The sequence below is a fragment of the Triticum urartu genome, chromosome 6 (assembly GCF_003073215.2).
Source record: "Triticum urartu cultivar G1812 chromosome 6, Tu2.1, whole genome shotgun sequence".
NCBI lineage: Eukaryota > Viridiplantae > Streptophyta > Magnoliopsida > Poales > Poaceae > Triticum > Triticum urartu.
The window spans coordinates 410,912,564-410,936,632 of record NC_053027.1 but is presented as its reverse complement, the minus strand read 5'-3'; the positions used below and the strand labels follow the sequence as shown (position 1 = coordinate 410,936,632).

The following is a 24,069-nucleotide window of genomic DNA, read 5'->3' as shown; positions in this document are numbered from 1 at the left end:
CCCAAAATAAAGGCACATGTGTGCTTCCATTTTTTGGGTTTTCATTGTTTGCTTCTGATTTTTTTGGTTTATTTCCGACTTTTTGCCATTACAGGTTTTCCCTTTTTTTATATTTCACAACAAAAATGAAAAAAAAAGTTCGTCAAACCTACTAGCATGGGATCTAATTTTGAAGATTTTGATGCGAGAAACGCAACGATGAAAATAGTTTATGATTTGGATGCACGGTTCAAGAGATAAAACATTTTAGAAAAACGGACGAACGAACATAAAACACAAAACTTCCATGTTATGAGAAGTGTTACAGATAGGCTGCACCACTTGTCATCACAAGAGAAGATGAGACCGTTTCAAGGGGTATCCTCTAACTAATGATTTCAACGACAACCACACACACAACTTGGGTAACCTGGTCCACCAAACTAGTCATTCTCACACCAGTGCTCGAAAGAAGAAGAAGTCCAAACCACAAGACCCATCGCAATTCTAACGCCACGACAATCTTGTCGCACACGTGACACAAGATGAATTTCATTATGAATTTTGACTTATAGTCCCTCTATTTTTTATACAAGACTATTTCGGTTTTCATGTTAATTTCCAACTTATAATTTTGGTCAACAAAATATATGTATATGTGATTTAAAATATATCATTGAGAAGTTCTTTGAATTGTGTGCATCCAATGACATGCTTTTTCTGGCATATAACTCACATTTTGTTGATAAAATTAATGGTCAAATGTAGACATAAAAAAAAAGAAGTGACCTTGTATATAAAAACCGAGGGAGTATCAAATTGTTGAACACCGTTGATTCCTACCTTCCCAGTTAAAGGTCTGCATGCAAATTCAAGCATATGGATGACTGGTTTGGCAGTATCATCAGCAATGACTTCGCACGGAGCAGCATCTAGAATTTGATGCACATAGGTGCTCAAGGCGCCAGGACACACGCGCGCAGTGTACGCCGTTCATCGCACCTCGTTCTCTGCCCCGCCATAAACTCCCGTCCTTATCAGTGAAGAGCTTGTCGTGCCACTTTCCAAGCGCCAGTACGGCAGTACGCTTGCTTGCTGCTCACTAGCTCTTTCCTCTTGTCCGTGCACAGTCTGGATTTAATGCTCGACGCAGGAAGCCATAGATCTCCCTTAGAACTGCGATAACTTGGCCTTCCTTGGTGCCCAACGAACAGCCACAATCGGGCCTTTTTCTGAGTTTCTTTGGTCCGGCGAGGTGCTTGCTGCTCTAGCTGGCTAACAGTATGGCAATGATAAAGAGATGCCTTTGCAAATCGGAGGAAGACTTCAAAGGTAACGGTCAAACAATTACTTCAACCAAGATACTGTTAGCCAGCTAGAGCAGCGAGCACCTCGTCAGTTAGAGCAGGCCAAAGAAAACCAACATCCACCTTTTTTCCTGAATTGCTGAGCAGGACTGTTAAAGAAAACCAACATCCACCTTTTTTCCTATAAAGAGATCAGAAGAGCAACCAATAACTTCAACCATGGCAACAAGCTAGGCAGAGGTGGTTTCGGAACTGTATACAAGGTATTGCTGTTACCTCTCGGCGCTTGTTCAGTTAAACTGGGAAAAATCGAACAGCTAAATCCCTGCCGTGTTTTCTGTTATGTGGCACATGTAGGGAACCTTCGGAGACGGCACTGCATTTGCTGCCAAAATTCTATCCTGTGAATCTGAGCAAGGGATCAAGGAATTCCTGACAGAGATCGAAAGCATCAGCGAGGCCAAGCATGCGAACCTCGTCAGCTTGCTGGGCTGCTGTGTCCAGAAGCAAAATAGGATCCTGGTCTACGAGTTCGCGGAGAACAACAGCCTCGATCATGCACTGAAAGGTGGTTAGTCCCACCCAACCCAGTTCAGAGTTTCAGACTTCACACCACCTGTATATCGGAACGCAGGCTCTCCACTCGTACATACTTAGTAGTGCGTATTTCAGCTCTAGGTTCAGCGAGCGGAGCAGCCATCGGACATCTGTATGGGCACGGCCAAGGGGCTGAGCTACCTCCACGAGGAGCACGAGCCCAACATCGTGCACAGGGACATCAAGGCAAGCAACGTCCTCCTCGGCAGAAACCACAGCCCCAAAATCGGGGACTTCGGCTTGGCGAAGCTGTTCCCGGACAACGTCACCCATGTCACCACGCGCGTGGTCGGGACGACGTGCGTAAGCCCTTCTTACACGGAGTCTTTTTTTTCTGAACCAAGCTAGAGAAAGATGATCGATGTCTCTATATGACTTGCTTGCTTAATTACCTGCAGTGGATACCTGGCGCCTGAATACGTGGTGCACGGGCAGCTGACCAAGAAGGCCGATGTCTACAGCTTCGGCGTCCTCCTCCTCGAGGTCATCAGCGGCCGGAGGGTCTCGGAGACGATTCGATCGGATACATTCCTCGTGAGACAGGTCGTTTAGCTTGATTTTTTTTTCCCGATACGTTGAATATGGCATCTGTATGCTGCTGCTCACGTTGATCTTTCTTGCAGTGCAGGCATGGCTGCTCTACGAGCAGGGAAGGCCGCTGGACATCGTGGACGCGAGTGTCAAGGACTACCCGGAGGCAGAGGTGCTCAGATACGTCAAGGTAGGCCTGGCGTGCACGCAGGCGGCGCCCGACGGGAGGCCCGCGATGCGGCAGGTGGTGAAGATGCTGTCGCGGCCCGCCGCGTTCCGCGAGCTGGAGATGCACTTGGCCGACCATGATTCCTCCGCTGCCCTCACACGTCCTGGCTTGAGCTTGTCGCCTCTTTCCTCCATGGCAACAAGTAGTACGAATTCCTCCTCGGCCACTTACAGTGAAACCGTACCCAGGTAGATGGATTGGTTTTTGAAACAAGACCATGCTCTAAAACCACTATTTTATTCAGAGCATTAGGAATGTTTTTCCTACACGGAATTTTGCACATACTCCTATGTACTCCCTCCGTTCCTAAATACTTGTCTTTCTAGGCATTTCAACAAGTGACTACATACGAATCAAAATGAGTGAATCTACACTCTAAAATATGTCTACATACATCCGTATGTAGTAGTCATTTGAAATGTCTAGAAAGACAAGTATTTAGAAACGGAGGGAGTATAACATCCAACAGTGTTTGTTGTCTTTCTTAAAAAACAATGCTTGTTGTAAAATTAATCAGAATATCTTATTTTATTTACTGATTTTTTTTACTGTTCATGGTGTGCATTTGCGCTCATGAGCAAAAGAGCTATTCCACCCTCCTCGCCCGTTAAAATTCCAGAAACCAACAACATGCCCTCGGACATGCACCTGATTGGCATGGCCAAGCGGAATTGCGCAGCCCCGAAGATTCGCCAAAATCGAGGATCACAGAACTAGCACTAATATCCAGCTTCTGCGGCTTGATAAATATCATCAAGTCATAAGCAAAGATCAATAGCCTCTAGCTCAATCAGATCTGTCTAAAGACATTGCCCATTAACATTTTCATGGCTTCTGGAGCGAGATCTTTCAAATCAAATAAACAACATACTAAGATGACTAAACAGAGGAATAATTAGCTACATGGCTAACCTACTGATAATTGAACAGCTACTGGCGTCATGCCACAACCTAAAATCTATCTAATACTACAGCTGCTGATAAAAAATAGCTCTACAACTTCAAACCCCATCTACAACCTCGTACAACATTCACCTGAACCGCATGGCAAATAAAGCCAACTGTGCTCATCGATCCGCCGGGTTCCATGGCAAATCCAAACTGAAAGTGTGGCGGCTCAGAATCCCAAAAACAGTGTGGTGTACCAATTGGGGTAGGACCACACTAATACCATATGAGGGCACGAAGGTCTGCATGACTTAACAGCTAATCGCCTTCCAAATTCTCTGCGCTTCGAAAACCATCTTGTCTCCAGTAGCCAGGAAAACCTTGGCAGTCCACCAGATGGAAGAATTCACTTTGCAAGTTGATAGGTCTCCAACTAAAACCCCAGTGTCCGGACACATCCATTTTGTCACTCTGCTCAACCAAAATGGCCTTTGATCCTGGAATATGTACCATGGCAATACACATCCTTTCTCGAAAACACCGCTCAAGGAACATGGCCTTCGATTTCTCCGAAACTCTGCTCAAGGAACATGGCCTTCAATCCTGGAATATCTACCATAAGGAGGCCTTTGCACTGCCCGGGGGAAATCTGGCTTGAAGCGCTTATTATAATTGGGCGCCAAAGACCTGTGGAAATAGTACGTACACATCCAAGCATACGAAAATTTTAAAAAAAAAGCATAGACGAGACTTAACAATGAAAGAAAACACGATGGACACTCAAATCAGGAAAGCTGCAAAAACTGCTTATATAACAGTCATCATCATACCAGAATAATGATTGGGCATGTCATGCTAGCTTTATATATCTGAGTAAGCTAAGCAGCAATAATAATTCCTCAACATTCTCTAGGCCTTAGCACACTACTGCCGCTATGATCCAACTGATGAAGATATATCATGAAGAATCATCTGTGTCTTTGAAAGGACTTAACTGAGCATGCACTGAGTATGCATACCGTTACATGCTTATTGTATGCATAGTACTTTAATGGCAATAAAATCTAACAAAAGGTGGATTCCATAGATACAATTCTAATTAGCCGAGTTGAAGTCTCCAAAGTACAAAGGTAAAAATCCAGCAAGTCCACCTAACATCATGAAGCTCATTTAACTACGTACATCAAACGCAAAGGTACTTATAATAACCAAACAGTAGATATATGGCATGCAAAAGTCAACAAACAATCACCTTGGAGAACTAGACCGTTTCTGAGCAAGTTGACCAAGCATGGATCTCAAAGTTCCAAGAGCCTCATCAGCCGCCTGCAAGATGTCAAAGTATGTGTAAACTTAATTCAGATATACAGTGTGTGGTGGTATAACCAGACCGAACCATAAAAGGTTCTTAATTGCTTAAGAAATGCATTTACGCTGAAATACCGCAAAGTGAACCTGGGTCTACTGGATCCCATCTTTTAAAGAAATGATAAGCACATTTTAAAGTTTAAAGAAATTCTGAAGTTTTTACACAAGCACATAGCTATCATAGAGCAGTAAACCTAAAGTTTGCCACCAAAAGCAAATATAAAGAGCAGTAAACCCCACCTCTAAGAAACTTAAGCACAATTTGTTTGGAACATGCAAGTGCGAGACAGAAGTATTACATATCCAAACTTTTTCAGCGTACTAATATTCAATCTGAACTTAAAACTCTAAGCATAGTTACATATCCAAACTTTTTCGGCGTACTAATATTCAATCTGAACTTAAATCCCAGAAAAAAGGGAAACTTAATTTCTTCAGTATGTAAGGTATATAACCTGAAGCTTAGCTTCTTCCCATGTTATTCCAACTCCTTTGCCAAGAGTTTGCCCACCAACTTCTACCTGAAAATCCGAAGGCCAAGCAGTTTAAGTATGCTGCACAAGTTAATGTTGTTTGTTCAAGCACAACTATAAATAAAAACAAACCAAGCAAGCTGTAAAGTAAGCGTCGATGCCATCACCAAAATGACACCCACTTACATATATCCAAGTATCACCGTACAGGCGTACACAACCATGTTAGTGCAAAATCTATTACTCCCTCTGTCCCAAATTACTTGTCGCAAGAATGGATGTATCTAGACATATTTTTAGGTCTAGATACATCCATTTCTACGACAAATAATTCAGGACGGAAGGAGTGCTAAATTCCAACCATGATTTTGACAGGAACATTGTTATGACCGGGGTAACTTATACCCGTAGGAGGCCCACCGGGCAGGTTTAGTTAGGGGCTTAGCCCACAAGTTCTCTTATTTTCGTGGTTATATAAACAAGCTGTAAGACTCTTTTTGAGATTAAGCAATAAGACAATTCTATTGCCCGGCTCCCAGAGGAGCCGGAACCCTAAACCCTAGCCGCCGCCTCTCACCGCAGCCGCCTCCTCCACGCGCACGACGGCTCCCAGCCGCCGCCGGCCGCGTGCTCACCCGCGCCCAGCTCCCTCCTTCCCCTACAATCTCCGGCCTAGAACCGGTAGAACCCTAGCTCCTAACAAACATTTTCATAGAAGATCAGTTCTATAATGGCAATCAACAAAAGAGAAAAGGCTGCCTGACAAGCCTATCAGAGAGGAGCAATTCTATATAAGATCAACCCTAAAAATGGTAATCAGCGAGAACAAGAAACTGCTTGAGATCCTACCGGTTCACAACAAAAGAATTATATGCCGCGATTAAGATCCTACTGGTTCACAACAAAAGAATTATATGCCGGGAGACCCACGCCAATAGTGCTACATGATACATCAGGATGTACCAGATACTAAAAAAGGACAGGACACCACATTTTCACCATGAAATATGACTTCATGGCAATATGTTTACTTTATAAATGAATGTGTATGCTGTCAACACTGCAGATATCAGGACAAACAACTCGAAGAAATGAAGCTGCTAACTGACCTGAGCGTAAGTCTCCTTGCCACCTGAACCATCTAGAGGACTTGGCCGAGCTTGAAAAACTAAGTTATATCCCTCAACTGTGCACTGCAGTATGCTTTCACACATCTTCATTACCAGTTTAATGAGCAGAGAGTCAAACAACCAATAAGCGGGTACTTACAAGTTGCTTCAGAGCAGCAATAGAGCCTCCTGTTATTCTGGAATTGTTCTCCCCTGTTTTCGTGAATCGGGATTCCTCTGAAGTGCTTGCGACTGGCAATATATCGTTCCTGGTATTTTCAGAGTATCCAAAAAAGTTTGGATTGCTACCGAAACCATCTTCGTTCACATCAGTCATCTTATTTGGATCAGACAACAGGTATTTATCTGCAAGTGAATTTGACACAGCAAATCAATAAAAAATTGTTGTCAACGTACGAATGCGCTAGAAGTTAATGCAAATATGCAACAACACAAACTTACTGGCCAAATTTCTTAAAGATATTTCTGCAGCTTGACGCTGTGCTTCTTTCCTTGAGCTACCAATGCCTTCACCCACTTTTTCTCCCACTATCCAAATCTGAATAAATAAAGCAAGCTCAAGCACAGTAAAGGAGACAATAAGTAAAATTCTTCAGCAGAAGTTTTCCTTCAGACAGCCAATGAGAACTGCACACAGCAATAAACTTTGGTGCTTGGTGACGGTTGTTAGTTTCTCTCCAGAAATTATGTTATATTACAGGTGTATGCAATACTATGAGCTTTACAAAATTCAGATAGATTCAAGAGGGAAATTTGCTTTGTGTACATAGTTCAAATGTGAAAAATATATGAAGAAGGTTCCAAACTTACCTCAATAGAGAACTGTAGTTCTGCGGTATCACATAATGTTGACCTGTACTCCACCTAAATAAAGAAAATAAAAATCAGAATTGACTACTAGAATAGGTATTCAGAACCATTAATATGGATAACTCAAAATTACCTTAGATCCAGACTTCAGTGCGATCTCCTCTAGTATGCCAACAGAACCTACATTTCGTGCATAGCTTTGTCCAGACTCAATCAAGTTGTTTCTCTGACCTGATGAAACATGGCAAGTTCAGTTAAGAACAGACCATCCAAAAGAGTAATCCAATTTATTTCTAACATAACATCAGTAAAGCACACAAAAAACTCAATGCCAAACATGACAAGTGGAGCAGTAAGTGTTAAACACAATGTTGCCGCGCAAGCATTGAAGTCTATTTTGCTTCTCCAAATGTGGGTAAAATGAAAGCAAGTAAAGCCATATGCAAAATTATAATGCGAACTCAGGGCCTTTTTGAAATCATATGCAGATTTTGAACACGAATTAGGGGCCTTGTTTGACATTTAAAATGAATAAGTACGTGGTACTAGTAGACCCGCACCCCAACCCAGCATCTGTTCTCACTTCTCAGACCAAAGGCAATGATAAGCCTGATAAGCCTAACAAAAGATAATGTTCCATACTCAAAATAATTCCAAATGGTATATAATTCGTAAAACAACAAAAAAAATGTAGAAAGAGATTCTTAAGGCCGTGATTTAGTTTTTCAGGCCATGACATGCAGGACTGGCCTGTCAAGGCTATGCTTTTTTCATGCCCTGGCCAGCTGGCCTTGAACAATACTACATCCCTGATGCTAAATCCAAAGGTTTGGATTATGTAATTTGTTGCAACGATACATGAGTATGAAAACAGAAAAGTACAACCTACAAATTGCATGCTTGTCATGAACAACGCTCCAAAAACAATAAAATCTCAGGCTTTGTTCAATGAGTGCTGTAATAATTGCCCGATTCTCTTCATCACCCCCCGAAATGAACATCAAATTTCCACAATGAGTGCACGTACATACCAGGAAAGGATCTGTATCTTGGAGGTGCATGGTTCTGAAGCATGCGGTGGTCCTCAGTATGTGTTACCTGAACCAAGCAAATGTATGTCACCACATGGTGTTAGATGTCTTGTTAGCTAACACATACCTCCGATCCATATTACTTATCACTGAAATGGATGTATCTAGATGTATTTCAGTTCTAGATACATCCGTTTGAGCGACAACTAATATGGGTCGGAGGGAGTATTAAACATTCCATTTGAATCACCTACCTGAGAGGGAAACCTCTGGCTCTGATAACTAAATCTATCAGAGGACACTGGATTATTATCGCCACCATGGAAGTAAGATGGCTGTGGTGGTTGTTTTTTATCATAATGCATGGTATCAGATTCTGAAGAGAACCCTGCTGAACCCATGTTCAAATTATTTGAGTTCATGCCAATGCCATCCTCGATAGGGAACCAATTCCCATGAGATTGCACCGGAGGAACTGAAACTTGCGCAGGAGGTACTGCTGGAAGAGGTGGTGTAGGATCTCTTGTGTCTTGGCCATGTTGTAATATGAGAAGCCTTCTCCTTGTGTCAGGATCTAACTCAGACTCTGGAACCTCGCCCTCTTCTCTACCTGGAGAAGCTTGCAGTGGATCTAAGACAACTGGTTGAACGACTGGTTGGCTGAATGCAGGTGGCGGAACTTGATTGTTACTCAAAGGCATCATGCCAAGAGGTGGTGCAAATGGCGCTACTGAAGATGGAGCAAAACTTTGACTAGGGGCTACTGGCATCACCATGTTAGCCATTGTTGGATTCAAAACACTGCCACTGCCAGATGCTTCCTGAAAATAGGAGAAATGAATACGCAAGAAAAAACAAGGCAAACATGAAAACAAATCCACCCACAAAGTAGCATGTGAAGATATATGCAGAATGCAGTTAGTTGTAGTTTCCGTTTTCTGTACAAAATGGCTTCATTAAACATCAAACTACTCACGAGAGAAGCAGTTCAAGCTAAAACTATAGTATTCTACTATTATAATGTAATGTACAGAGACACGGTTGGCTGTGAGAGAGGGAAGAAACCCTAGTTTGGGAGACAACAGGTACAGCAGCAGCTGGAAGCTGACTAAGAATGAAAAATAGGATGGGACTGTCACACAGGCTCCGGTGCGTGATAATTTTGACACATCATGATGGAAACTTGATTGACACAACTTAATTTGCTGGGTGATTCCATGATGGAAACATCACAAATCCACACCAGCATAACCCCCCCAAAAGCACCTTAGGTGTTATTTACCCTGATTTTATAGGTTCAGGGGAGTTGAAGTAGACGGTTTTGTGGTCCAGGTGGGTTAACTAGATGCACCCCATGGCTATGGATGTAAGAAAGCAAACCTTCATTCTCCTCTCAACCTCAGCATCAGCCATGCCATCAAAAGCCAGTGAATCTCTGTTCCCATTCACTACTGCAACATTCTCATCCTAAACACGATAAATAGAACTGTTAATGCTGAGAAAATAGCATGTAAGCATCAGCTTTTATCAGACCCACCTCTGAAATCAAATAATTGCCCACATCTGGGGCTGATGAGATATCCTGTATTTCATCCTCATAAAGAACACTCGTAATCCTTGGCAAGAGGCCTTCATCAAAGTCCCTGTAAATTGAACCGTGAGGTGGTATGTTAAGAAGCCAGAAGACCTCAGATGTTATATATTAAGCACACACAAAAAACAAACATGGCAGCCTAGAGTGGCCTTAGTTTGATAGTTGAGAATGCCATAAAAACTGAATCATGTTAACAAATATGGCAATCTTACTTGAAGAAGCCGCCCCTAACATTGCACGCGACATTTCTGGCAACACATAGAACTGGGATGGAACAGTTTGCCTATAGGAAAGACATCCATTAGTAAGCAAAAGGTAATGTAATTATGTATCATTAAACATCTAATACGACCATTACCTCGGCTTGAGGTGCATAGTATGGGGTGAAAGCAGGAACCACATGAACTCTAGATTGGTCTTTCTCATCCCAAACTTTCAGACGATCATCAATTACTAATGCCATTCCAGGATGGCAAGATCCATCATGGAAAACATTTAGCAAGGACTTTTTTAAGCCTAGAAACAATAAATAAGATGTTAACTTTAAAGGATGGAAAGAAAATCACATAACAAATAATGTGTGCAAAGGAGAATGAAAGCTTAAAAGCTGCACTTGACAGCCTCTGATTACAGGAACATCTGATACATCATACGGTGTATTAAGCTCTTTAAGTACTCGGTCCAGAAATGAAACAATTCACTTACCAGATTTTACACACACCATTCTGTCACTAAGTTGAACAGAGTTAATCAATCTTGAGTCTGGATCAAGCAATCTCCACATTTCTAAAGCATAGTCTCTCTCCGCCATTGTACACACATAGACCTCAAAACGCTTGCGACCTCTTGCAATCAAGTAGCTTCGGAGATCCTCCCATGCTGGCCTTAACCGAACAAGAACACTTGTATCCCTTATCTACAAAAATAAAACCGAATTCCGCCTGTCAGTTCTGGACTTTTTCTTGCAACCATATAAGGGCACGTAGATCATAGTGTAGAAACTGATTGCTTTGCCAATATATAACACATGCAAATTCATGCTAGAAACTTCCACACTATGAAGAGAGAACACAGAAGCAGGTCCACGACATTCCAGGCAGTACAAATGTAAGAGACCCTTAAGAGGCCTGGTGTGCAACAGAAAGTCAAATGAACACCATACCATGAAGTAGAATTATAATGCATCTATAAAGGCCATACCGTAAACTAGAATTATGATGCATCTACATGCTGATCAAGAACCGCTCTTAACAAAGATGCAAAGCAACTTTAAGCAATGGATCACATACCAAAGGATTTATTCTGGTCAAGATAATGTTTTTCTCTTGTAATCTTATAACTGGGCGTGTCAATGATTGATGGTTATCAGACAATGGTGGAACAATCTCAGGTTGCACTTTATACATTTTTCCATCATCATAGACCTGATCACCTTCTATATACTGCTTTAGGATAGATCTATCATCTTGGTACCTCTTGATCTCTGCTAACATACCATTCATGCGTTGTGGATCAGTCTCATTACTCAGCTTTCTTTGAAGTGAATCAATTCTGTCCTCAAAAGAGCGTGTGGTATTGGCAACAATCAATGTCTCATCAAGGTCAAACACAATACCGAGGCAGCGGAGATTTAACATGGTCAAGCAAGAATTATACAGACCAAATGGCACTTTATAGCCCCAGAAACATGCATGGTTTGTCAAGTTTCTCCCTGATGTCATTGCCACTAAATGCAATTCTTCCTCTCCTAACGGAACAACTGCAGTCTGCAAGCACAAACAAATAAAAGGAGCAATATCAATAATAGAAGTATATACATATAAATGTTTTTTTCTGGGTAAGAACAGAAAATAAAGGTAAATGGAATGTGAAAAATGAAGATGGATGTTTTTCAACAGAACTAACTAAGTATTTAAGTTCCTAGGCAAACAGGAGTGCAAGAATTTGATTCCGAATTATGAAATCAGAGTATGACATAAATTACACTTGTCTCTTAAGGCAGTAAGTTGAGGATGGAAATATTCATATCCAAGCAACATCACCTCTCAACTTTAAAGCTAACAGAAGTGGATTACTAAATACAAAATTAAATGCATTGCCAAACTGAAACATCAAATCTTCTCGTCTAGTTTTTTGCAGTGAGAATCCAGCAGAACCTTGTTAGACTGGATGTCTATGTAAGTTCTCAAATCCTTGAAATTCTTTCCAAAAACAACGAATCGAAGTTCAAATTCAATTAGAGTGATCAACCGATGTGACGTCCAAGTAATTTAAGTCCATGAGTATCAGACAAATTAACAGTGTTTCACAAGCCATCAGGCTTTATGTTCCAACTCATCAGTAATCAAACTGGCAAGTTGAGATTCTATTTATGTAAGATAGGAACGAATTAAAAGCAAGTCCAAGTCCACAAAACACCATCTATAAAGTGATTCCTTCGAGTCAGCATCAGCAATGGAAAAAATATCAGGGCATTTTGTCTGCTGACTTATTCACGAGTCCACATACATACATACATATCCATGCAGTAAATGTCAAGGTTTTGTCCTGGTGAACTTGTCCATGTAAGATTAAAAAAGATTTTCCAAAATGTCCATGTAATAATATTAAAAGCTTTTTTAAAAGTGTGATGTAAAATTAGAGAGTTTCCTTGAAACTTTCCGTGTAAAATCAGAGAGTTTTCGTTGAAACTTCCCGTGTAAGATTACAGAGATTCCTCAATCTGTTCTCGTTGATCTTTGTGTTAGACTGTGGATCTTTTTTTTATGTCGGGGATGATTTAGATACCTTGTTGTCCCTGAGGCAAGCAGCGTGCATGGCGACGAGTGGCGGTGGTGGCTCGTCGGCGGCCTTGGGCGGCCTGGACTCCATGACGAGGCAGCGAGCCCCAACCGCCACGGTGTGCATGACGGCGAGCGGCAGGCAGCGCTCGCTGGGCGGGGAAAGGCGGTCCACGCGGATCTCTCGCGCCCACGCCGCCGCGCCGAGGTTCGTGTCGCCCTTGGGCCACACCTCCACCTCCCCGATGGAGGTGTTCCCGTAATAAACCATGGACTTGATCATTCTCTCCAACGAAACCAACAAAACAAGCAAACAGATCTCGACTCCTCTAGGTCAAAAAGTTTCGTTCGACGCGTCCAAAATCAAAGGGCCTGGTTCTCACACAGGTAGATCTGCAGATTGTCTGCAGATCTGTTCTCATGAAGCGTCCGAAACGAAAAAGTAAAATCGAGACGGGTAGAGGGGGAGGATAGATGCGTGCGTGCTCGTGTGGTCTTAGTAAAACGATGGTGCTTCAGATCGTGCCCGAACTATTCACCGTTTCTAGCCCAGATTTGGGGGTGGATTGGTCAGATCTGGGGGAGTTCGTGCGCTGCCGCGTCAATGGCGGCCACGTGAGAAGGGGGAGGGGAGGGGGGCGGGGAGAAGCTTGAAACCCTAGGCGTCTGATCGGGACGAGGGAGAGGAGAGGGATTTATTTGGTAGGTTGCGGCAAGGCCTGGTGGTGGTGGGCAGAGGAGGAGAGGACGAGAGGGTGCGCGCGCGGATATGTTGGCACTATCGCCACGTAATTAGCAGGGATTTTCTTTTCCTTCTTGATTTCTGGACGGGAGCACGAGGCTGTCACGTCTCGTGCGTCGGACAGTGGCTGCTGAGCTTTTATTATGGTGGGTGAGTGAGTGAGTGGGTGGGTAGTTGGCAACATTTTCTCTTCCAGGGCCGTGCACGGCTCCTTTTGCATATATAGGACTTAAAAAATAGATGTAGCAGTCGTATTCCGAACGGACTAATTTCTTTGGCGATGCTTAAACAAAAAATAACAGAACTTTCGATCTAGTATTCATCTTCAATCATGGTACTATAACGCAAACCAGAAATAACAAAAACTAGGGACATTTCCTAATTTTCGCCAGCCTCGCCTTTACCCCTAAATAAAAACAATGTTTAAATTTACTCCTCTTCCATCTGGTGCCCTTATGAAAATACCCCTTTGTATCGTTTTCGTCTGGTAAAAGGCCAAAGGCTGTCCACAGGACGTTTTCTACACATTTTTGCCCCTATTAGGATATGTCATTTACACACGTGAGACCTACCACCTGAAATAAGAAAGAAAAACTCTCACACACCTCCCCTCACAGCCCAAACCAAAAAAACTCTCTCTCTCTCTCACACAGCCCCTTTTCTCTCTCCCTGGCATGTGAGCTATGGGACCCACGGCATGGTCAAAATCGGTCCATGCATGCCCGCCGTGAGGCTTGCATGGCTCGGTCGATGGCCGTCGCCGGCGAGGGGCTCCACGCCTGAGGGTAAGGACTGTGGAGGCGGGCTCGGGGTGATCTAGCGGAGGGTGTGGACGTGGTCTGGGAGGTTGGAGGGACTCGGAGACGACCTCCTCATCGTCAATGGCATCCACTGTTGCGGTTGTTCGTGGTGTGGTGACTCAGGGACGGACAGATCGTCGGGGAGGATGTGGGCGACTCCGGTTGCGCCATAGGGAGGTGAGTAGGTCAAGGAAAAAATGTGGGTGGCATATCCGAGGAGATCGGGCGGTGGCACCGCCATGCCAGAGGTGGGGAACAGGACCATGGTGGCACTGTATTTGGTAGCCCAGACCGATTAAATTTGCAGAAATTACCGGGACGGTGAGGTGGAGCGTTGTGACATGGTTTCACGATTGGGGGAGGCTTCTTGTCGCGAGAACGATGGCCGATGACCATGCGAAAGCACTCTGGACGAAATCCAAGCCATTCGAGAGGATTTGGCAAGCCCCACGCACTCACACCACCTACGACCAGTGTGGCCAGGCTCCCTAGTCGCTAGCGCACCACGCCCCTGATCCACCCCACATTGTCCGAGCCTGCTCGCTGGCATGCTCGTGCGTGCTCTAGAGGGAGAGAGAGGACGGAAGGAAGAAGAGAGTTTTATTCACAGGGGGGTCCACCTGTAAAGAGAGTGAGAGAAGGTGTGTGATACGTCTCTATCGTATCTACAATTTTTTATTATTCCATGCCAATATTCTACAACTTTCATATACTTTTGGCAACATTTTTTTTGTGACTAACATATTGATACAGTGCCCAGTGTCGGTTCATGTTTGTTGCATGTTTTTTGTTTTGTAGAAATCCATATCAAACGAATTTCAAACGCGATAAAAATTTATGGAAATTTATTTTGGAATATATGTGATTTTGGGGAAAAATCAATGTGAAACGATGTCCGAGGGGGGCACAAGCTCAGAGGGCGCGGGCCCCTGCCCTAAGCATGCCTAGAGGGCTTGTGGCGCCCCTTTAAGACGGTTGGTGCCCTTCTTTCACTACAAGAACGATAATTTCTAGATAAAAATCCCCTCAAAATTTCAGCCCAATTGGAGTTACGGATCTCCGGGAATTTAAGAAACGGTGAAGGGCCAGAAAACAGGAACACGAAAAGAAGAGAAACACACACACACACACACAAAAGAGATAGATATATATAGAGAGAGAGAGAGAGAGTCTCAGAGGGCTCCTGCCCTCCGGGAGCCATGGTGGTCATGGACCAAAGAGGAAACTCTTCTCCCATCTAGGGGGAGGTCAAGCAAGAAGAAGAAGGAGGGGGCTCTCCCCCTTTCTTCCGATGGCGTCGGAGCGCCGTCGGCGGAACCATTGTGACGACGATATATATACACCAACAACTTCGCCGTCGTCATCACCAACTTTCTCCCCATCTATGCAGCGGTGTAACACCTTCTCTACCCGCTGTAATCTCTACTTAAACATGGTGCATCATGCTATATATTATTACCCAGTCATGTATGGCCATCCTATGATGTCTGAGTAGATTCGTTTTGTCCTATGGGTTGATTGATGATCGTGATTGCTTTGAGTTGTGTCTTTTATTTTGGTGTTGTCCTATGGTGCCCTCTGTGCCGCGCAAACGTGTGGGATTACCGATGTAGTGTTGTGATACATTCATAAGTCGCTTATAGTGGGTTGCGTGAGTGACGAAAATACAAATCCGAGTAAGGGGGTGATACGTCTCCAACGTATCTATAATTTTTGATTGTTCCATGCTATTATATTATCTATCTTGGATGTTTTATATGCATTTATATGCTATTTTATATGATTTTTTGGGATTAACCTATTAACCTAGAGCCTAGTGCCAGTTTCTTTTTTTCCTTGTTTTTGAGTTTCGCAGGAAAGGAATATCAAACGGAGTCCAATTGACCTGAAACTTTATGACGATTGTTTGTGGGCCAAAAGAAGCCCACGGAGTACCGGAGATGCACCAGACGAGTCCCGAGCCACCACAAGGGTGGAGGGCACCCCGACCCCCTAGGGCGCGCCCTCTGACCTTGTGGGTCCCTCGTGGACTCCCCTGACTTGTTCTCGACGCCAACACCTCTTATATATCCCCAAACCTCCAGAACAGAACCTAGATTGGGAGTTTCGCCACCGCAAGCCTCTATAGCCACCAAAAACCAATCGGGGCCCTGTTCCGGCACCCTGCCGGAGGGGGAAATAATCACCGGTGGCCATCTTCATCATCCCGGCGCTCTCCATGATGAGGAGGGAGTAGTTCACCCTCAGGGCTGAGGGTATGTACCAGTAGCTATGTGTTTGATCTCTCTCTCCCGTGTTCTTGATTTGGCACGATCTTGATGTACCGCGTGTCATGGTTCTAAGTCTGACAGTGATGTAGGGGGTAAGTATGGAGAGGCAAGATCTTAGCTATAGAGGAGTTGTAGGAACGCAAGATTTACGAGTTCAGGCCCTTCTCGGAGGAAGTAATAGCCCTATGTCTCGGAGCCCGGAGGCGGTCGACTGGATTATGAGTGTATGAATTACAGGTGTGCGAACCCTTGTCCCTGAGGAGGGGGTGGCTTATATAGAGTTCGCCAGACCCCTCCCGCCCTCAGTTACAAGGGGCTTAAATACATTAATGTCGGACGTTACTGATAACGCCCCTAATAAAGTGCTATGATGACCATAAAAGCTACTTAATAACCGACCGTTAGCATGCAGAATGTCCTTAAGTCTCCTGATCGACGAGTGGTTGCTTCTTGGTCGAGTGATTGCTTCTTGGTCGAGTATCTTCGAGTCCGTCGAGTGGAACACCTCCAAGTCGATTGAAAGGTGATTTCTTCTGGGGATGTCCTTGGGTAGGTCAGTTTGGACAGGTCCATGACCCTACCCTAGGTACATAGCTTCATCATTAGCCCCCGAATGGATCGAGGTTTGAGTGGGAAAGGGTTTGAGCATCTCTTCGACTCATTTTTCATGTCGTGAGCATATCTTGTTTCGGATTAATGAACCAGAATCATGGCGACAACTTTCTTTCCAGTCGCCTTGATCCATTCTTGATTTTTGTCGAGCGAGTTCTTATACTTGAAAAGTTCTGAGTGACGGTGTAGAGGAGATCTTCGGTCTGACGAGTTGTTCTGCTGCCCGTGGATTTCGCGGGATCCAAATTTCGGGAAGCGCGTGGGACGGGAGAGGCCGCAGTAATCGGATGGGATAGCGCGGAGCCGCCTCGATCCCCGCACCACCTTTTTTGCCACGTATCGCGCGCGCGATCGCCACGGGATTTGACAGGGCCGCCCGGGCCTACCAGTCAGCCACTCGTAATAAGCCTCCTATAAGGCGTTGGACCGGGGTTCTGTTCCGCACGCCACCATTATCTCTCCTTTTTCTCCCGATTTCTCCACCACCCTTGCTTCCGCCTCGTCGCCGGATCTCCGCTCGAGCTCGAACTGCCACCATGGGGAAGGACAAGACGGCGGCGCTGGAACGCGCGAAGAAGGCAACCGCGAAGGCGAAGGGTAAGCGGACCAACCGGGGCGGATCCTCGTCGAGGTCCGGCCTGCCGGCGGGCTGGATCCAGGGCGACTAGATCCGCTGGGCAATCACGCAGGACGACCTCGATGACCTGGTGGAAGGGGGACTTATCCCCCACAAGTCGGCTCGGCTCCCGGGGGACGAAACTGAGCCGCAACCCAGAGAGGGTGAGTGCGTCCTCTTAGCAACTCACATAGATCGTGGGTTCTCGCTGCCTCCCCACCCTTTCTTCTGGGGTTTTTTGAACTTCTTTGGGGCTCAACTCCACCATTTCACCCCGAATACCATAGTCTACCTGGCCGCTTTCGTGTCTATGTGCGAAAACTTCTTGGGCTGTCGACCGCACTGGGGGCTCTTCAAACATATCTTCACTTGCCGTTCCCAGTCGGTCAAAAAGACCAAGTCGAGTGACGAGAGGACTCGGGTGATCCAGATGTGCGGTGGTCTGGGGATCCAGATGAGGAGCAAGAGTACTTTCCCAGCGATGATCCTTCCTGACTCGGTCCGGGGCTGGCAGTCGACTTGGTTTTACTGCAAGGATCAGCCAACCCCTGGCCAGTCAACTGGGCTTCCTCCTTTCTCCTTGGCTCGAGTGGAGAAGCCTGCTCCCCTGAAGATAGATCCAGAAGAGAAGGCGCAGGTCAAGGAGCTGGTCGAACGGGTCGTCCAGCTCGTCCGCGACGGAGTGACCGGGATGGATCTGCTGGAGGTCTTTCTCGGTCGATGCATCCAACCCCTTCAGGCGCGCGATCATCCGATGTGGATGCATTCTGGGCTCGAAGATACCGCTCAGATCCACCCGGTGGAGGTCAGCGAGGATACCTTGGAGAACTGGTTGAGAGGAATCACTGGTAACAAAGACAACCCTCGGGGATCCAGGAGGGTGATTCCATTCGACAACTCGCGCCAGCCGGAGCAGGTATGTTTCTGTAAGTAACTTTCCGATTCTCCATGTGATGTCCCGTTTGCGGTCGACTGAATGTCTTTTGATTGTTATCTTTTCAGGCCCTCATTGAAATGTACTTGATGCCCAATGGAGAGCAAGGGCAAGACCTGGAAGGCGAGGCGAGCGGCGGCGACAGTGGCGAGTGGACTTCTGATGGTGAAGAGGATGGAGAAAGCGAAGACTCAAGTGACGGAGAAGAAGTCGAGTCGCCTCCTCGCAAGGAGAGGCGATCCAAACTTGCCCAAGAACGACCGAGCGTCCGTGAAAAGGCGACTGCTCAAGCTGGTCAATCTTCGAAGCGTCCTCGGATCTCTTCACCAACCCCGACCAAGAAAACACCCAAGCACCCCAAAGTTGCGGAGCCAAAAATCCGGAAGGCGTTGCCGAAGATTAAGATTGACATCCCCGTCGCTTCCACGTAAGTGTCTTCCTCTGTATACACTCGACGCTCAGCGCCGTTTGTTTTTCTTGTTTTAATCGGACGGACTTTGGAACTGCCAGCGCTGCCACTTCTAGGACCTTAGCTTACAGGGATGATGATGAGGTGATGGAGGATGCGGTCACGTCTAAACTGGGTATGACTCCTGCCATACTGTCTTTATTTTGGTCGATTCAACTGCAATGTGTACCATTGGGTGATGATTTGTCGATTGAACTTCGAACAGCCTCTAACGTTATTGACCTCCCTGATGATGATGACGAAGAGCCTGAGAGGCCTTTGATGAGGACAAATAGGCGACCTCCTGCGAGCGAGGTGCCACAATCGACGCTGAGGGCGGAGCCAGTCGTTCAGGACGCTGGTGATGCCAATCGGGGTTTTGTTACCTTCGCCGTGCCGTTGTCGAGTGCCCTGCCTTCTTCGTCGACTGCTCAGGCCCCTATCGACCCGCCTTCAGTTTTTGTGACCCACCATGTCCCAGAGGACGAAGTGAACGCTGCCAGGGAAGCTATGCGCCAGGCGGGCGTCATGATGGAGCAGATGAAGATGGTGCGGGACGCTAGTCAGGCCGCCTACGACGCCAGCTCGGCTATCCAGAGTAATGTTCAGGTTAGTTGGTCGTTCCGTTAGGGTATGATATCTGAAGACTTTTTCTGAATATCTCTGCGTTAGTACACCCACTGGGTGCATTAAATGAACTTTGAATTAGTGGGGGCACGCTGAGTGCACCCACTGGGTGTAGTCCCCGAGACTACGGTGGACTGTGGGCAGTCGACTGTAGTCTTTGTATCTTGTCGAGTATAAACCGAATTGACAGTTTGTCTCTTCCACTCGGGCTGGTCAAGTGGTTTCAGAACCGGTGGGGGCACGTCAAGTGCACCCACTGGGTGTAGTCCCCGAGACCGCGGTCGATTGCTGGCAGTCGACTGTGGTCTGAGTTCTTTCTCTGTCTCTCTTTTTTTTACTCCCTGCACTCGACTCCGGCGGGCCGGTTGAGTGGGATCAGAACCGGTGGGGGCACGCAAAGTGCACCCACTGGGTGTAGTCCCCGAGACTATGGTGGACTGCGGGCAGTCGACCGTAGTCTTAGTACTTATTGTCTTTGTTGTTTTCCGCTGTGAAATAAGACAGAGCTGCAAAAAGCCAAGGACGGCGCCACTGGTAAGACGAGTTTGTCGACTGGTCTGTCTTAAGCTTGAGTTCTCTTCTGCTCTTTCTGAATCATGCATCATTTCTTTGTAGAAAAACTGAGAGAAGCTCTGGCGAAGAAGGACCAGGATTTGGATGCTGCTCGAAAGGAGGCTGACGACAAAACCGCTCTAGCTGCTCAGAAACTGGCTTCGGTCGACCAGTTGGAAGAAGAGAATACCAGGCTGAAGTCTGCTCTGAAGGACGCCAACAAGGAGTGCTCGCGCTGGAAGAAGGAGAATCTCATCCTGGGCGAGAAGATGGAAAGCATTGCTCGCAGGAGGGACGATTTGGAGAGCTACCTGAGGAGTCTCGCCAAGAAGTTGTTCATCAAGCTTGAAGGTGCACATTTTGTTCCGACTGATTTTTCTTTGTGTCGACTCGGCGTATGTAAATTGACTTATCCTTGGATCGTGATGCAGAGTTTTGCCAGAAACTTCGAGGAGGAGACTGGGCGGATCGAACCTGGTTTAGATCCAATCAATTCTCCTGTGAAAGATGAAACTGCCATGAATCTGCTCCGACTGGAATCCCGCATTGACGGTGTCATGGACTACTTGGCTCGACTGAAGGTTGCCATGTCGCGGATCGAACCGGCACTTTGGCCAGAGGTTGTGCTCCAAAATGATCTTGAGTCCCTGATGACTCGACTAAATGAAATCCCTGACCGAGTGCAGGAGTGGAAGAAGTCTGCTGCTCGGTGTGGCGCTGATGTGGCTCTGTCTTTGGTTCGTGTCCACTGCAAGGAGGTGCGACAAGACAAATTGGCAGCCATCAAGGTCGCCAACACCCGGAAACATGACTTCAGAACTTTTATGGAGACTTTCATCGCTGCAGCCACTCGGATAGCCGACGGCGTCGACCTGGATGAGTTCGTCGAGCCTGCCAGCCCTCCTCCTGCGGAGTGAACAAACTTTTATGCCTCACCTTAAATTTGCCTTGGAATGCCGAGTGGTTTTTGTAACCGTTAAACTTTTTCGGGCTGAATACCCGAGTACTTTGATCTGTGGTCCGGAAACCTTTAGGATTTATCCGAACTTGGTTTATCATCGAATATCTTTATGCATTCCCCGTCGAGTGGAAATCGTTCTTTATTCGAGACAACTTTTGTATTTGCGGCGCAGCTCCGAAGGAGACAGTAGCAGTCGACCTGCACCTCGTCGTCTTTGCGGGTCAGCGATGGATCGTACGTTGTATTTGTGGCGAAGCTCTCCAAGGAGGAGGCCAGTCGACCTGCCCCTTGTTGCTGCAAAGCAGGGTGTGTTTCAAACTTAGGCGAGCGCTGGACTGCAGCTAAGTCCCCGAGTGGGAGGGCTACTCTCCACTCGGTAGGATTTTTTCAAACTTAGGCGAGTGCTTGACTGCAGCTAAGTCCTCAAGAGAGAGAACTTAGGCGAGTACTGGACTGCAGCTAAGCCCCCCGAGTGGGAGGACTGCTCTCCACTCGGTAGGATTTTTTCAAACTTAGGCGAGTGCCTAACTGCAGCTAAGTCCTCAAGTGAGAGAACTTCGGCGAGTACTGGACTGCTGCTAAGCCCCCGAGTGGGAGGACTGCTCTCCACTCGGTAGGATTTTTTCAAACTTAGGCGAGTGCCTGACTGCAGCTAAGTCCTCAAGTGAGAGAACTTAGGCGAGTACTGGACTGCAGCTAAGCCCCCGAGTGGGAGGACTGCTCTCCACTCGGTAGGATTTTTTCAAACTTAGGCGAGTGCCTGACTGCAGCTAAGTCCTCAAGAGAGAGAACTTAGGCGAGTACTGGACTGTTGCTAAGCCCCCGAGTGGGAGGACTGCTCTCCACTCGGTAGGATTTTTCAAACTTAGGCGAGCGCCTGACTGCAGCTAAGTCCTCAAGTGAGAGAGCTTAGGCGAGTACTAGACTGCAGCTAAGCCCCCGAGTGGGAGGACTACTCTCCACTCGGTAGGATTTTTTCAAACTTAGGCGAGTGCCTGACTGCAGCTAAGTCCTCAAGTGAGAGAACTTAGGCGAGTACTGGACTGCAGCTAAGCCCCGAGTGGGAGGACTGCTCTCCACTCGGTAGGATTTTTTCAAACTTAGGTGAGTGCCTGACTGCAGCTAAGTCCCCAAGTGAGAGAACTTAGGCGAGTACTGGACTGCAGCTAAGCCCCCGAGTGGGAGGACTGCTCTCCACTCGGTAGGATTTTTTCAAACTTAGGCGAGTGCCTGACTGCAGCTAAGTCCTTAAGTGAGAGAACTTAGGCGAGTACTGGACTGCAGCTAAGCCCCGAGTGGGAGGACTGCTCTCCACTCGGTAGGATTTTTTCAAACTTAGGCGAGTGCCTGACTGCAGCTAAGTCCTCAAGTGAGAGAACTTAGGCGAGTACTGGACTGCAGCTAAGCCCCCGAGTGGGAGGACTGCTCTCCACTCGGTAGGATTTTTTCAAACTTAGGCGAAACGGATTCGCAGCTAATCCACCCACTGGGGGATTTCATTCGCAAACAAAAAACGATAACAATCACTGAGAAAATTATAACGCTCTTGTCTTTGAAAAATAAACTACAGGAGTTTTTCCTTATTACATCTCATCCGAGTGAGGATTCAAGTATAAAAGGGGCGGAGTAGCTCCGCATTCCAGTCTCGCGGCTCATCAATCTGGCGATCGACATTGTAGAGGTGGTATGCTCCATTGCGAAGGACTCTGGTGACTATGAAGGGGCCTTCCCAAGTAGGGGCGAGTTTGTGTGGTTTCTGCTGATCCACTCGGAGGACTAAGTCTCCCTCTTGGAAGGCTCGACCCTTCACATTTCTGGCATGGAATCGGCGCAAGTCTTGTTGGTAGACGGTCGATCGGATCATGGCCATTTCTCTTTCTTCTTCCAGGAGGTCGACTGCGTCCTGCCGGGCTTGTTCTGCTTCATCTTCAGAGTAGAGCTCGATTCGGGGAGCATTGTGAAACAGGTCACTCGGCAAGACTGCCTCGGCTCCGTAGACCAGAAAGAATGGGGTTCTTCCAGTCGATCGGTTCGGGGTAGTCCTCAATCCCCAAAGGACTGATGGAAGCTCGTCGACCCATGCACCTCCTGCATGCTTGAGATCGCGCATCAATTGGGGTTTCAGTCCTTTGAGAATTAGGCCATTTGCCCTTTCTGCTTGCCCATTCGACTGGGGGTGAGCGACTGAAGCATAGTCGACCCAAGTGCCCTGAGAGGCGCAAAAGGCCCTGAATTTGTTGGAATCGAAGTTTGACCCATTGTCAGTGATGATGATGTGTGGAACTCCATATCTGAATATCAACTCTCTAATGAAACTGATAGCAGTGCAAGCATCAAGATTCTTGATAGGCTTGGCTTCAATCCATTTGGTGAACTTGTCGACTGCTACCAGTACATGAGTGAAGCCACTCCTACCCGTTCTCAGTGGTCCAACCATGTCCAGCCCCCAAACAGCAAAGGGCCAGACGAGTGGAATGGTTTTCAGAGCTGACGCGGGCTTGTGCGACATATTGGAGTAATACTGACATCCTTCACACTTGTCGACTATCTCCTTTGCCATTTCATTGGCTCTTGGCCAGTAGAATCCCGCTCGGTATGCTTTAGCCACAATGGTCTGAGAGGACGCATGGTGACCACAGGTCCCCGAGTGGACATCATCAAGGATCATTCGACCTTCTTCTGGTGTAATACACCTCTGACTGACTCCAGTCGCGCTTTCTCTATATAACTGTCCTTTTATGACTGTAAAGGCCTTGGATCGACGGACGATCTGTCGAGCCTCTTCTTCAT

The 24,069-nt window shown here is 46.4% G+C and overlaps 2 protein-coding genes across 2 annotated transcripts; one reads left to right on the top strand and one right to left on the bottom strand.

The window, feature by feature from the left end:
* The first annotated feature begins 1,952 nt into the window (after positions 1–1,952).
* On the top strand, positions 1,953–3,290 carry LOC125513832 (cold-responsive protein kinase 1-like). The gene is made up of 3 exons (XM_048679041.1): positions 1,953–2,182; positions 2,282–2,426; positions 2,512–3,290. The coding sequence occupies exons 1-3, from the start codon at positions 1,998–2,000 to the stop codon at positions 2,833–2,835; spliced, it is 654 nt and encodes a 217-aa protein (XP_048534998.1). The 5' UTR covers positions 1,953–1,997; the 3' UTR covers positions 2,836–3,290.
* Positions 3,291–3,438: 148 nt separating this feature from the next.
* Positions 3,439–13,413, bottom strand: LOC125513831 (RNA polymerase II C-terminal domain phosphatase-like 1). Its single transcript, XM_048679040.1, has 17 exons — positions 12,725–13,413; positions 11,227–11,703; positions 10,643–10,853; positions 10,296–10,453; positions 10,150–10,220; positions 9,881–9,986; positions 9,724–9,810; positions 8,598–9,164; positions 8,344–8,410; positions 7,446–7,543; positions 7,313–7,366; positions 6,944–7,040; positions 6,642–6,847; positions 6,482–6,565; positions 5,355–5,420; positions 4,784–4,857; positions 3,439–4,218 (listed from the first exon to the last, which is right to left on the bottom strand). Exons 1-17 carry the CDS (start codon positions 12,998–13,000, stop codon positions 4,113–4,115), a joined length of 2,805 nt encoding a protein of 934 aa, XP_048534997.1. The 5' UTR covers positions 13,001–13,413; the 3' UTR covers positions 3,439–4,112.
* Between the last annotated feature and the right edge of the window lie 10,656 nt (positions 13,414–24,069).

Excerpts from the sequence above, each read along its gene's own strand:
- LOC125513831 (XM_048679040.1), bottom strand. The coding sequence starts at position 13,000 with ATGATCAAGTCCATGGTTTATTACGGGAACACCTCCATCGGGGAGGTG. Across the intron at positions 7,367-7,445 it reads CACTGAAGTCTGGATCTAAG|GTGGAGTACAGGTCAACATT; the intron begins GTAATTTTGAGT and ends TTCTTTATTTAG. Across the intron at positions 7,041-7,312 it reads AACTACAGTTCTCTATTGAG|ATTTGGATAGTGGGAGAAAA; the intron begins GTAAGTTTGGAA and ends TTATTTATTCAG.
- LOC125513832 (XM_048679041.1), top strand. The coding sequence starts at position 1,998 with ATGGGCACGGCCAAGGGGCTGAGCTACCTCCACGAGGAGCACGAGCCC. Across the intron at positions 2,183-2,281 it reads ACGCGCGTGGTCGGGACGAC|TGGATACCTGGCGCCTGAAT; the intron begins GTGCGTAAGCCC and ends AATTACCTGCAG. Across the intron at positions 2,427-2,511 it reads ATACATTCCTCGTGAGACAG|GCATGGCTGCTCTACGAGCA; the intron begins GTCGTTTAGCTT and ends CTTGCAGTGCAG.